The 14,000-nt window shown below is 47.3% G+C and overlaps 1 protein-coding gene across 1 annotated transcript; it reads right to left on the reverse strand.

The window, feature by feature from the left end:
- Positions 1-518: 518 nt before the first annotated feature.
- Positions 519-13,564, reverse strand: ASB1 (ankyrin repeat and SOCS box containing 1). The gene is made up of 5 exons (XM_083154618.1): positions 13,408-13,564; positions 9,482-9,620; positions 4,926-5,228; positions 3,551-3,924; positions 519-2,628 (listed from the first exon to the last, which is right to left on the reverse strand). The coding sequence occupies exons 1-5, from the start codon at positions 13,466-13,468 to the stop codon at positions 2,498-2,500; spliced, it is 1,008 nt and encodes a 335-aa protein (XP_083010744.1). The 5' UTR covers positions 13,469-13,564; the 3' UTR covers positions 519-2,497.
- Positions 13,565-14,000: the final 436 nt, after the last annotated feature.

Below are 14,000 nucleotides of genomic sequence, written 5' to 3' on the forward strand. Positions count from 1 at the left end.
TCATTGGATATGGTCTCAAATACCTCATACCACCTACCTACATCTCCATGCCAAGAAGAATCCATGCAGCATTAAGGGCCAAAGACGGTCCAACATTGTATTGAGGGGGTGGTCATAATAATTTGGTATATGCAGGGGGTACACATGGTACAGTAGGAAGACTTGTGTGTAACATCCTGCAAACTGCAGCCTCTGCCCTCCTTGCCCCTTCACTATTACACCACCACTGAAATAGCGCCATGTAGAACTGTATGGGCCAGATGTACTAAGCTTCAAAAGTGATAAAATGGAGAGTGATAAACAACCAGCCAATCAGCTCCTGCCTGACATTTTTCAAACACAGTCTGTGACATGTCAAGTAGGAGCTGATTGGCTGGCTGTTTATCACTCTCCATTTTATCACTTTTGAAGCTTAGTACATCTGGCCCTAAATATTGAACTGTAGGAAAATATACAGTACTGCAAGGTACTTTTCCTGCAGCAAACCCTCATCATAAAATAACATCAACAAAAAAGTCTACAGTTATTAACGGTTTTAATTGTGAATGTTTTTAAGCTACAGCAGAAAACAGTCATTTATAAAATATTAAAACAAAAACATACGATCTGGTTTTTTGAAGATCTACACAAAATACAAGTAAAATGTAGAATTATACCCTATATGTTCGAGAGGTTCAGTTGTTGTTCAGACCAAACACCTGATTGGACAAAAATCTGGTCTATGGGAATCTTACTGTGCAATGGTTATTGGCGCCAGAAGGTGGTTATATAATCTCCAAGGATTTTCACACACAACAGTCCTAGTGTCTACAGAAAATGGTGCGCAACACAATACACAACTTTCAGTGAGCTGCGGTTCTGTGGGTGAAAACGCTTTGTTAATGAGAGGTCAGAGAATAGCCGGGTGCCGGGTGGCTCACTGACAGTCAGGATTCGGACGGTCGTTTGTCCAACATAGGAATCCCGACTGTCAGGAGAGCAGTGGGTGGAATCCTGACATACACATGCTATTTTCCCTTGTGAGAGAATAGAATAGGTGGCGAGCACAGCTGGACCCCAAGCCTGCAGCGTGGCAAGAGCAGTGAGCCCGCAAGGGGCTTCAATGTCCCCCTATCGTGCTCCTGACAGTCGGGATTCCAATGTTAGAGAAACGACCGCCTGAATCCTGACTGTCAGAGAATTATACCATACCCGAATGGCCAGACTGCCTTAAACCGATAGATCCTCAACCATGCATTACGACAATATACCATGGGATGGTAAGATATGTCTACATAGTCATGTAGACAGTGATGAACTGTCAACATGTTAGGATGTCAACATACTGTCACTTACTGTACCTGCTCCCAACGGCTGCAGTGGCTTCCTGATCCTGGCACTTACCCGTTGGGGTATCACATGCCTGAACTGTAAGTGTTCCTCTCCTATCCCTATGCCAAATATCTACATCTAGGCCTCACATCCTATCCCTAATGCTCGCTGTCACAGTTCGCACAGTCAGTATTTAACTGACTCCACTGCACACACCATTCGCTAGGTTTTTGTAGCGAGGGGAAATGGGCATCTGCGGCCACTAAAACAGCAGGCTCCGTGCATTAGCCGCGTGCCTCGCTATTTTGGGGAACCTTCGCCATCTTCTGACAGCGAGGATTCCCCTGGAATTGGGTTAAACAGCGAAGATCGCTTGTTTTCGGTGATCCCCGCCGTTTAACCCCCTCGCTGGCCGCATTGAATACAGCCCATTGCCTCTCAACAATAATCATAATCTGACATTGCAAAGTCGACATTATGAATGTCAACATTTTAAATGTACACTTAATGACATCCTCCGTAGAGCACAGTACATTAACTTTAAAGTAGATGAGATAGAGCTGCAGAATTCACTTCAACTTGAAAGTACCAGCCAATCAGCTCCTAACTGCAAAGTTACAGGCTGTGCTTGGAGCGGGTTGGCTGGGATTTTATCTCTCTCCCCATAGTATGAAATGTGTCAGTTGACCTCAATAGAAAATTCAGAGAAGCCAATGGAAATGTGCAGTATATTTCCGCAGCACAAGTCTGTGGGGTGTGGTATAGCCCACCGACCTTCGGGATTCCGATGGTCATTAGCCCGACGTCGGGATCCCGACTCAGGCAGCGGCGGGAGCGCAACAAAGCCCCTTGCGGGCTCGCTGCGCTCGTCACACTGCAAGGTCGTGGACCCCCACGAGGGAGAATAACCGGTGGCCGTCGGGATCCAGAGTGTCGGGGTTTTAACAGTCGGGATTCCGACGTCGGTGTAATGACTATTGGAATCCCGACTGTCTGTAAGTCATCCGGCACCCAAGTCTGTGTACTCTGTAGTAGTCATTGTACTTCACTTGCAGTAAGGCACTTACACCAGGATCCGACCTGCGGCACAGGCAGCATACTATTCCTGTGCCTTGTCAGTGAGAGATTTCCATGTCAGGTAGCATTAGAGAAGTGTAGCAGGCCGTGTGTGTGGTGGAGCCTGTCATCACTCCTCATACAGCAGAAAGCGAGTGACACGTTGGGGGACGGGGAGGCTGTTAATCGCTAACAGTCTGTGTTTTCCAACCACCCTCCTCACAGCAATGCGGCACAAGCTGGACAGGGTCCGGGGACAGCCTGTAAGTGGAGAGGACACAAACTTAGATCAATAGATTTTTAGCTTTTAAAAAATATGCAGTACTACGCCATGTCCCTGTGTAATCATCAGAGCTTATGACATACTTCTGGCCTGGATTAAGCCGGCTGCATTGTGAGCTTCAAAATAAACGGAGACCTCCACCTGTACTCAGTCATGTTTCCCCTATTTCTCAACTATCATCACTATTTGTAAGAGATGCCTCTGAATGGATATACTGTAGTTCCCATTCTCCTCAAGTACAGTCCGCGTGCAGTGTTACCATCTGCAACACCTACGTGCAATGCTGAACCAATCTTCATCTTCAATCTACTAGATTATTACAATTTGGCTCCCTTTCATAAAAACCCTAATAACTGTTCTCAGTAACACATGCACAATAAAGGTCTGGCCTGAATCTAATTTTATCTTTAGGACAGTATATTGGCAAAGGTGTATGATATTGTTTTTCCCTCTGGGATTTAGTTATGGAACTGTAATTCCATTTTTGCCCCATTTACACAAATGCCGCTACTATATGACCTGGTGTCGGGGTGCAGCAAGACAGAGAATCGATAACAGAAGGAGGTAGGGATGGATAAAGTGGAGGGAGGAGCAAGATAGCATCAAGCAGAGAGGGGTGGGGCAGGATAGAGTGGAGGGAGGAGCAAGACAGCATCAGGCAGAGAGGAGCGGGACAGGATAGAGTGGAGGCAGGCAAAGAGGGAGGGGTGAAAAGGACAGTGTGGGGGGGGGGGGGGAGCAAGACAGAGCAGAAGGCAGAAAGGGGGGTGGGACAGGGAAGACTGGGGAGATGGGGTCAGGGGGGAAATCAGAAGAGAAGTATATATATATATTTTTTTTAAATAATTTAAGAGTGCATTTTGTTCCCATCCCTACCCATAATACTGTACCAGGACATACATTTTGCTTCTCTGAAGAGTTGCAGGGCTTCTGCGTTTACTTGTTGTCTGGTGTGTCCTCCAGCACGTGATTCCCTGCAAGCAAGACTTAAATCCGCTCCAAAGTCAATGAGCAGCCGAACAAACTCATAGTCACATCCATGATGAAGAACAGCCTCCAGCAGGCAGGATGGAGATGCCCGGGAAAGGTTGGCCTCACACACTGAACCCCAGCTATTATAGTCGGGATTGGCACCAGCCTGGAGCAAGAGCCGGAAGCACGGTAGATTGTCATAGACTGCACTTATGTACAGTGGTGTGCAAGACAAGGAGGTCAGACATCGCGGCTCGGAACCACTTGACAGCTGGTGATCAACATCCACATCTGCACCGTATCTGGTGGGAAAATGATGATACAGTATTAAGTATATACTGCTCATTAGAGTATTACACACACACACACACACACACACACACACACACACACACACACACACATTGTTATAAGTGCACCTACATTCAGGTGACTCTGACTCCCCACACACTATAACCCTCCAGTACTATACCCAGTCTTTGGCTGTCTTCGGTAACACCTATGAGGTCACTTCTGTTTCACTCACGGTTACATACAGAGATTGTGAGGTGCTTAACTACTAATTTAGGATACATTGGGGCAGATGTATTAAGCTTAAAAAAAAAAGAGATAAACGTCCAGCCAATCAGTCCCTAACTGTCCTTTTTCAAACAATGTCTATAACGTGACAGGAGCGGATTGGCTGGACATATTTCTCTTATTAAGTCTAATGGAGCGAGGGAGTGAGTTCCACTGAAGGGGTGCAGCACGGGCAAAGTCCTGTACTCTAGCATGGGAAGCAGTGATCTCGGTGGAGAAGAGACGACAGTCGTCAGCTGACCGTAGAGGGCGGGAGGGTTTATGAATAGAGATGAGGTTAGAGATATATGGAGCAATGGAATTAGAGATGGCCCTGTATGTGTGTGAGGTGTTTGAAGAGGATTCTGTAGGGGAAGGGGAGTGGCAGAATTAGAGCGTCGGGACAGGAAGATAAGCCTGGCTGCAGAGTTGAGGACAGATTGGAGAGGAGCCAGTTGGGATCGAGCGAAGCCGATCCCAGGATTTGCTCTTACCTAGCAATCATGAAATCTTAAATACAGCCTCCACTATATAAAATCCAAGAATATAACTGGCATATTGTACAAATGTAAACTCATCTATCATACAGAACAGAAAAAGGATTTATCAGCCACTATGTGAGTACATTCTAAACAGCCGCAATCTGGCCTCATTCACCTATTCCGCCAGCCATGTCCTCAATCTTCCATCACAAACATAACATATGACTACAGTAAAATGCATACGTGTGCATCTAAGGACTCACCGGATCAGCTCCTGTAGTATATCAGCACGGCCTACCCGTGACGCATGGTATACGGGGGAGCTCCTGTTATGTGGGCTGCCATTAGGATTTGCTCCAGCTTTCAGAAGAACCTGCACACATTCCAAATGTCCATTCTCCGTGGCCACAAAGAGCGGGGTCTGACCTTTAACATCCACCAGTTCCAGGTCTGCCCCATATTGGATCAGGAGAGACACACAGTCGGCATGACCAGCGGTGGCTGCAACGCGAAGAGGGGAACAAGGGAGCCAACCGCTACACCACACAGACTTCTCGTTTATCCGCCTGCTCGCCAGAGGAAGGGGGGAGATAAAAAAAAAAGAAGAGGAACATGTTGGAGAATAGAGACTAGAATTTTTTTTTTAAATATCTACGTTATGTCTTTGAGGATATTGGATCACACTAAAAACACTGCCGTCTAGAGAGTGGCGCAGGAGAACTTTCATATTAACCTGCAGAAGCTCCAGCACCTCTTGCTTAGCGGGCCGGAAGCTCACTGCTTGGCTATCTATAATGAGCACAAATAGTCTCTCATTTGTATGGTTTACAGTTCCACCAGCTTGGGCCCTTAGACTTGGACTTAATTGTCGTTAGCGCCGGTAGGGTAAGCTTGCCAGCACTGTGACAGCCATATGTAGAAACTTTCTAGTAACCGCAGGTAACTTGGCTATGATTAGGGCGGCTTTCTTGGCATCAGCAATATGAAGTGTAACGGTTGAATCTGCTTTTGCCATCTTTTTTTTTTTTTTTTTTTTTATTTGAACATCACATGCTATTTTCCATCTGTCCGTGCACTGGTATGGTAATCTTTTGGACATGTCTGAACCACTTTAAATGCTGTCTATTAATATAAGATTCAATTGCGGGTTGGTTTTGTTGGTTTTTTAAGATGTGTTCATTTCTCCAGCGCTCTGTTATTCCCCTTTCCCACTGCAGCTAAAAAACGGTAAATTGCCGATTTTCAGCGCAATTTGCCGTTATTAAGGCTGCAGTGGGAAAGCACCAGAGTTGAAATACCGTTTAAAGTTAAATGGTATTTCAACCCGTTTTTAAAGCAGAGTCCTACACGTTAAAATAACGTTTAAGAGGCAGTGGGAATGCAGCATTAGAGGCAGTGGGAATGCCTCTTAAACATTATTTAGCCTCCAGGCAGTCCCAGTGCCTGATGAGAACTAGTAGTTCTCACTTTGTGCATGTGTAATGAGTGCACGTGCATAATAATGAGCCGATCATTACATATGTGCATATGTAATGAGCGGCTCATTATTATGCACGTGCACTCATTACATATGCGCAAAATGAGAACTACTAGTTCTCATCAGGCACTGGGACTGCCTGGACCCCGCATGGACCCCCGCTGCCTCCCCACTGCCCTGCATCCCCGTGCAGGTAAGTACAAGGGGAGGGGAGGTGGGGGCACAGGGCAGGTACGGGGGGGGGGGGGGGTTAGGCACTCTTTACACTGGAGGGGGGTTAGGCACTCTACATTTTACACGGTTCACTGCAATGGGAATGGTACTTAATTGGTATTTAAAACGGTAATCTGCTGCAGTGGGAATGCTAATACCGTTTTAAATACCATTTAAGATTACCAGTACTTTAAACTGGTCTGCAGTGGGAAAGCAGCATTAGTTTCACTTGTAGTATGTTATGTAAGCATCTCATTTGGAAACATTCCAGCCATGTCATTTTTTAAGTATTGACCATGAGTATGACCCATAAATATTGTTCTAACCGACGCACTAAATACCTTCATTTTTGTTGCAAATGAAATGTCCAGAGGCTTTTCTCAGGGATGTAAAGGCATCTGTGGCCCAACCTACACGACTTGTGATCAGTTGACCATCGATATAAGGTATCCCACTTGTTCAATTATGTCTCCATCTGGTTTTAGCTGCTAAGGTGTAGATCCAGTAAATATGTATTTGTTTTTTTCTGCATTTATTTGGGCGGAACTTATTTAGGATGTTTTTGGCTATGACGACTATACCAACTAGGGATGGCCATTGACCATCGATGATTAGAACTCATCGATGGTTTGTGGCCGATGTCGAATAGTTTTGCCATCGATGGGGAGAACCAGATGGTTGCCCACCATCAATGTAAAGCATAAAGGAATAGTTTTGTTTTTGCTTTTTCCCTAAAGTGCCGGGACACGGAGCATAGCCCCGCCCCCAACACCCACAAAGCCCGCCCCCGCATTTTGATTGGCCCGCAGGCCACTCAATCACAGAAAATGGATTACCATCGATATATACAAAAACATAGATGATTATCCATTGAATAGTTATACACTATCGATGGCCAGTTGCACTTTTGCCATCAATGGCAACCATTGATGGCAAAGGCAACAATGGCCATCCCTAATACCAACGGCATGTACTAGATCTGTGAGGAAATCATGGAGACTGCCACGGCTGATATCCTAAGCCCTAAGAATTCTGCATCGAAAGCAACAAGGACTCATATATATGTTTTACCAGCGGCGGTGTAATTACAGGGTGGATAGGCTGGCCAATGGTCACTGAAATATGGCTGTAGCCTGGATTTCTGGACATTGGGCCTGCCTAACTCCCCGCTATTTGCCGCTTACCTGAGGAGGTTCCTCTGCCACAGAGGGGCTCAATCTGTGGAGATTGTTGTCCTTGCAGGTACCCCTTTTCTTCTTTGGCTCAGTTGACCAAATATGAGGGGACTTTGGAGTTTGTCAAGGGCCTCCAAGCCTGTAGTTAGGCCACTGTTCACAAGCATGTACACTCTGGGTCTGCCAAACTGCAATCTAGGATTCAAACCCTCTACCTTACTGACCCAGCTGGAGAGGCCAATCTCCCTTGTCAACTGACATAAGGTGGCCTTGGTTTTCTTATAAGAACCAGGGCTATTTTTCAGCAGGCTCCAGCAGGAACTGAGGCCCTTATTCTAGTTCCCTCTTTCTGACAAAATCCTTCTTAAGGCCCGTACACACACATCTATTTGCTTTTGATTCAATGTTAGATTCGATTTTCTATTAGATCTGGCATGAGATGTTCCCATTCGATTTGGCATTAGATCTGTACTTTTGCATTAGATATCGAATTCGATATCGAATTGGATATACATTCATGGTACATTGTACACATTCGATTTACTAGATCGAATTCGATATTTCCTTTGCTGCACAGTAGATTTTTCTGTTTGATTTTGTGAAAACGGGAGTGCACATCGATTTGAATGCAGATCAAAAATGACACAAAACCATTCGATTTTGTTTAGGATTCGATTGGATTTTGCTTCTATAAGCAAAATCGAATCGAAAATCTGGAAAAATCGATGCATGTGTACAGGGCTTTAGATGGACAAAACCATGTGCACTGCAGGTGAGGCAGGTGTTACTTGTGCAGAGAGAGTTAGATTTGGGTGGGGTTTTACTTCAAAGTGAGATATATATTGCAGTGTAAAAATAAAGCAGCCAGTATTTACCCTGCACAGAAACAAAATGACTCACCCAAATCTAATTACCTCTGCACATTTTAAATCTGCCCCCATGCAGTGCACATGGTTTTGTCCGTCTAAGAAGGATTTTGTCAGAAGGAGTGAACTAGAATAAGGGCCTCAGTTCCTGCTGGAGCCTGCTGAAAAATAGCCCTGATAAGAAATAAAGTAGGAGCATTTGTAAACAAAAAAACTAGTACCTAGGTCTGGCAGAGCCTTACTGAGATGCCTCTGGGGTATAGAAGGGGGTAGCTTGAGCTGTTGGAGGTTAATGTGAGAGTGCCATTGTTCCTGCACCATTATCCTGTGTTTCCAGTGTATGCCCATGGTCAAAAGAGAAAAGAGGAATGCTATGGGGTAATCTAAGGCCTGGTACACACCAGAACGATCCTGATTGTTAGTAGATTGTTAGCAGATTGTGTGATGGTCGCATGATCTGTTGGAGCACACGATCTGCTAACGATCTGCATCCAATCTGATCCCAATCCGATCTGAGTCTGTATCCAGTTGAATGGATCTTTTACAGATCCTACCAGCAGCAGGTAGGATCTGTAAAACGACCAAACGACAGTGGGGACGCGCATCGGATTGGAATCAGATCGGAATTGGACCTAAACATGCCCAATCTACATACAATCTGCATCCAATCGGTCGGAATTGGATCCAGATTGATAGAATTGAGCCCTAATCGTTCTGGTGTGTACCCCCCCTAACTGACAGGGCAAAACTCAACTGGCTTGCTATGTACTAGGAACAATAGTTAAAAAGAAATCAGTCAGCGATATTTTGGTAAACGGTCCCACAATTTTGCTGTTAATACATGATGGCTGATGGGGATGCACTGGTTGCCTACCCCCCACACTACATGTACACATAGCTTTGATAGATGACACCCAGACATGACTAGGAAAATAAAATGCCTTGTGCTTTACATAGTTAAATCAGTTCTTTTTACTCTACTCAATATTAAATGTTTGAAAGGGTTTGTATTTAGCTTCAGTTGGGCACCCAGGTGTGTCTAGGCGGTGCCCTGTATCTATGAAGAACATGCATTGCGTATATCTTACCGCAGGAACCTTTCCTCCTGTAACAAGGTCCTCAGGGTATCTATGTCCCCCACACAAGTGGCGTTGTGCAATAGTGGCTCCTGGCACTGCTCTGAATTATCACAATACTGGTCTTGCAGCCAGGCCTTCAGGTTCCGCCCTGTATAAAGGAGAAAGAGCAGCCATCTCCCTGAATTTCTATAGCTGAGGACAAGATAAGTACTAACTATCCTTCTGACATAAAGGGGTGTATTCAATGCTATATGGCGAGCTGTGCCAATAGCTCACGAGTCGGTATTTAACTAACCTCCCTTCACTCGCCGTTTCCACCTCGCTGGGTCTTTTCATCGAGGTGGAATCGGTGAGTGTGGCCGTCAAAACGGCGAGGCTTGCTGCTATATGCAGCGTGCTCACTGCATATGCGACAAACCTCGGCATTAAATACTGCGAGCGGCTGGCGAGGGGGCTGGACAGCGAGGATGGCTTTTCCTAGGTAAAAAAAAACATTCTCGCCATACAAACCCCCCTCGCCGAGGGCATTGAATAGCGCCCAAAGACTACAGGGCAATGCAGATAAATAAAACTATACAGTTTAGACACTTCATGGTATCATTTATAATTGCATTGCACGTGCTTGATATCTAATGAAATATCATGCAATCCCACAGATTAGTGGCCTCTTACAAGCATCTTCAATGGACCAGCTGCCCGATAGTGCCACAGTGATCCCATGCACTGGATCGACGACGGAAGGGTTTGGAAGATTGACACAAGCATTAGGTCGAGTTTTTCACTTTTGTTTTTAGTAGAGATGTACAGGGTCTGATTTACTCTTATTGGCTAACAACTGTCATGTGATTTGGGATAGCCAATAAGATCCTGCTTTGAAATCAGAGTAAACATCTCTAGTTTTTAGCTGATATGTGCCGACATGAGGTATTTCATGCCCTACCATTCACTATGGCATGGCGGGAGAATAAAATAGCCGACCCGAAGCATGGTGAGTGTAGCAAGCAATGTGAAGGGATGTGGTACAGTTTGACGGTGTCCATGTGGACTATGTTGACATTGAAGGAAAAAAAACGTGAAAAACTCATGTCATCTTTTGACTGTCGACATTCCCATTGTCAACCCAATGTTTGCGTCAACTTCCCTACCCTGTCGACCTATTTCAGGTGTCAACCTAAGCCATGTCAACCTTCAGTGATCTGCTCCCCATTCCAGCTGAGTAATGGTGCATTCCCTTTCGGCACCCAGAACGGATGCGTATGTCCTGTTCTGCATAGGTGGGTTGCGCCCTGTTCCGGCACAGTATGGCTTGCTTAGCTGGCCAGAGCTCCGTTCCAGCAGCTGGAATGGCTGGACTAGGGATGGCCGTTGACTATAGATGTTACCAAAACGTTGATGGTTGGGACCTACTGCTCGATGTTTTGGGTATCGTTAGTGGATGATCAAATAGTTTTATGCCATCGATGGAAGGCTTACGATGGTATAGGTCGGGGCGCACGCAGCATCACCGCATCCAGCGGCGTTGCTGCGGGGGGCCCTCCACCCGGGTTCTGTGCGTATGTGCAGAACAAACGTAAACTGGATAGATAGCTAAAGTTTCTTTTGTGCATGCGTGCACATCCCGGCTGGGCAGGCTGCCCGCATGCGTGGCAAAGCCATAGCAGGAGCCATCAATGGAAGGTGGTCGAATGGTTTATAGCCATCAATGGTTCCTGCTTTAAATACCATCGATGGCAACCATCAAAGGGGGATGTGCCGATGGCCATCCCTAGGCTGGACAGGGTAGTCTACACCTGAAACAGCCAATGCAGATGGTCTGCACCTTGTTGCAGCAGTCCCAATGACTCGATTACATCCCCTAACCTCCCAACCAGTGGCGCCGGAACGGGGGGGGGCGAGGGGGCAGCTTGCCCCCCCCAAAATTACTGAGGCGCTAAACAGAGGCGTAGCGAGGGCGGTGCCGGTGGAGCACACGCTCCAGGCGCATGGAGCTATCGTGGCGCCGGAGCGTGTCGGCACCGCCAGCTCGCCCGCTCTGTCTCCCCCGCCAGCTCTGTCTGCCCCCGTTCCCCCGCCAGCACCCGGCTCCCCGCTATGTACGGGAGACTCGCTGGACCGCGCTAGCCATTAGGCTCTTGCGGTCCAGCAGCCAATCAACTGGTGGCTGCTGGACCGCGAGCGCCTATTGGGTAGCGCGGTCCAGCGGGAGATGTGAATTTTAAACAGCAGCCCCGCGCACGTCTCCAGGACACAGCGGGGAGGGGGTGCGCCGATAGAGGCTTCCGCTGCGATGGCTCACGAGGGGGAGGGGACATGCCCATGGTCTTCCTCTCGCCATCCCGACTCCAATGTGCTGCAGGAGGGGGCGACAGCTACAGGCTCTGAACTTACGCCCCTGGGAGGAGGACGGTGCTGGTGAGTAGCTGCTGGAGTGGGGATAGAGTTATCATTGCTATAGAGAAGCAGGGCCGCCGCTGTGGTAACAAAGGGGTTAAGTGTCATCTGCAGCCTGACAGCTCGCTGGTGTAGTGATCACTGACTGGTGCATCCTCTGTTATATGCTGCACCATGTAGTGGGGTTTGCCCATTGGTTTGTGCCCATCAGTGAAATCTCTGGGTACATATGCATTTTGTACCTTTTGCAGCTAGGACACAGTGTTGACTCCCAAGTAGACAGAAGGGTTAATGTGCTTTCATTGCTCTAGGCTGCCAGTAGCCGTAGTAATGAATGAATATGCTCTGCATAGCCTGGCACCAATGTGCCAGCAGGAGGGAATAGGTTAATGCAGCTTCAAATGCCCACGTGTATATGCCGCTGCCCTGTGTATAATGCCCATGCGTAAATGCCGCTGCCTTGTGTATAATGCCCACGCATATATGCCGCTGCCCTGTGTATAATGCCCACGTGTATATGCCGCTGCCAGTGTGTATAGTGCCCGGGGGTAACATATAGCAATTTAGGGGGCGCAAAAATGAGATTATATCTTGCCCCCCCCAACCTAAAAACGTTCCAGCGCCCCTGCTCCCAACATTACTAGGGCCTGTATTAGGCATACGGTGGGCAAGCAGCTGGGTAGGCCGCTGCATAGAGGTACCTTGGCTAAGCTATGTACATAGCAGAGTTTTACCATGTCTGGGCAAAACCCCACTAACATGCAGCTGCGCAGGTTAGTTGTAGTAGCCTCTCCCTATGCAGCTGATGCTGAATAGATTGCAAGCATGTCCAAACTATGGCCCTTGGCTCCAGCTGTTGTGAAACTACAAGCCCCATCATGCCTTGCCACAATTTGGCAAGGCATGCTGGGATCTGTAGTTTCCCAACAACAAGCGGGCCACAGTTTGCCTGGCAGGGTCATTGTATGCTAGGTCGACCATGTCTAGGTCGATATCCTATGGTTGACTGTCAGTAGGTCGACACCACTGAATGGTCAACATACTCATGGTCAGCAGGGTCTAAAGGTCGACACAAGCTTTAGGTTGACAGTCAAAAGGTTGATACAAGTTTTTCACTTTTTTTTGTCCTAAATGTTGACACAGTCGACATTGACACTACAAAAGCGTATCGTGCCCCCTCGCTTGGCACCCTATTTTATACTCCCACCATGCCCTAGTGGATGGTAGGGCATGAAATACTGCCTGGCGGTACATGTCGGACACAGAAAAAAAACGTGAAACTTGTGTCAATCTTTAGACCCTGTCGACCACTAGTATGTTGACCATTCAGTGGTGTCGACCTACTGACTGTCGACCATAGGGTGTCGACCTAGTCATGCTCAACCTAGGGTGTAGTTTCACAGGCAGCTGTAGCAGTGGTATCTGGCCCTGGTCGTCTCCTCCCCCCGGCACCAGCGATGACACAACTGGCTTTCACAGGAAGGGGCGCGCTCAGACCACTTCATCTTATACCGGAAGACACGAGCCCACCGCTTACTACCTACCTAATCTAGGGGCACGTACAGGGGCAGACCGTCCCGCCCCTCCAGGCTCCTCCTCGCCCATCGGGACGACTCAACTCGCCCCGTCCCGCTGCCAGGTGCTGCCACTGGGCTCAGTGTGCGCATGCGCCGGCTGGCTGGCCGTGGAGAGGCGGCGTGACGTCAGACGACGGGAGGAGTAGGCATGGCCATCGAGAGAAGTAGTAAAACCGGACATCGATTGCCGCATGTTATTATTGTTTGACCATCGAAGTTTTCAGCTATCGATGGTCATTTCTTTTCTTTGTATATATTTTATGTTCACTGCTTGCTCTCCTGGTGTAAATGTGTGTATGTAAGTAATAATCAAGATATAGACAGTGTGTAAATGTATGTGGTTTTATTCAATTAATGAAATAATAATAAAATGGTTAATTGCCCATGATCTGAGAGATCTATGGCTAGTCAGAATAAAGTCATTGGGTCACCAGCAAGTTGTTAGACAGTCATCGCTGCGCTCGCCACGCTTCGGGCTCGGTGGCTCGCTGCGCTCGTCACACTATTCTATTCTAAACTCCACGCCGACGTGGATAGTAGGGCATGAAAAGGTCGGAGGA

This window comes from Crinia signifera, chromosome 7, assembly GCF_055691185.1.
Source record: "Crinia signifera chromosome 7, ASM5569118v1, whole genome shotgun sequence".
Lineage (NCBI taxonomy): Eukaryota > Metazoa > Chordata > Amphibia > Anura > Myobatrachidae > Crinia > Crinia signifera.

What these genes read in the sequence shown, in the direction of transcription:
- ASB1 (XM_083154618.1), bottom strand. Translation starts at nt 13,468, where the DNA reads ATGGGCGAGGAGGAGCCTGGAGGGGCGGGACGGTCTGCCCCTGTACGT. An exon ending in CAGGAGGAAAGGTTCCTGCG is followed by an intron (nt 5,229 to 9,481) that starts GTAAGATATACG and finishes TCTGGCGAGCAG; the next exon opens with GCGGATAAACGAGAAGTCTG. An exon ending in ATACTACAGGAGCTGATCCG is followed by an intron (nt 3,925 to 4,925) that starts GTGAGTCCTTAG and finishes TTTTCCCACCAG; the next exon opens with ATACGGTGCAGATGTGGATG.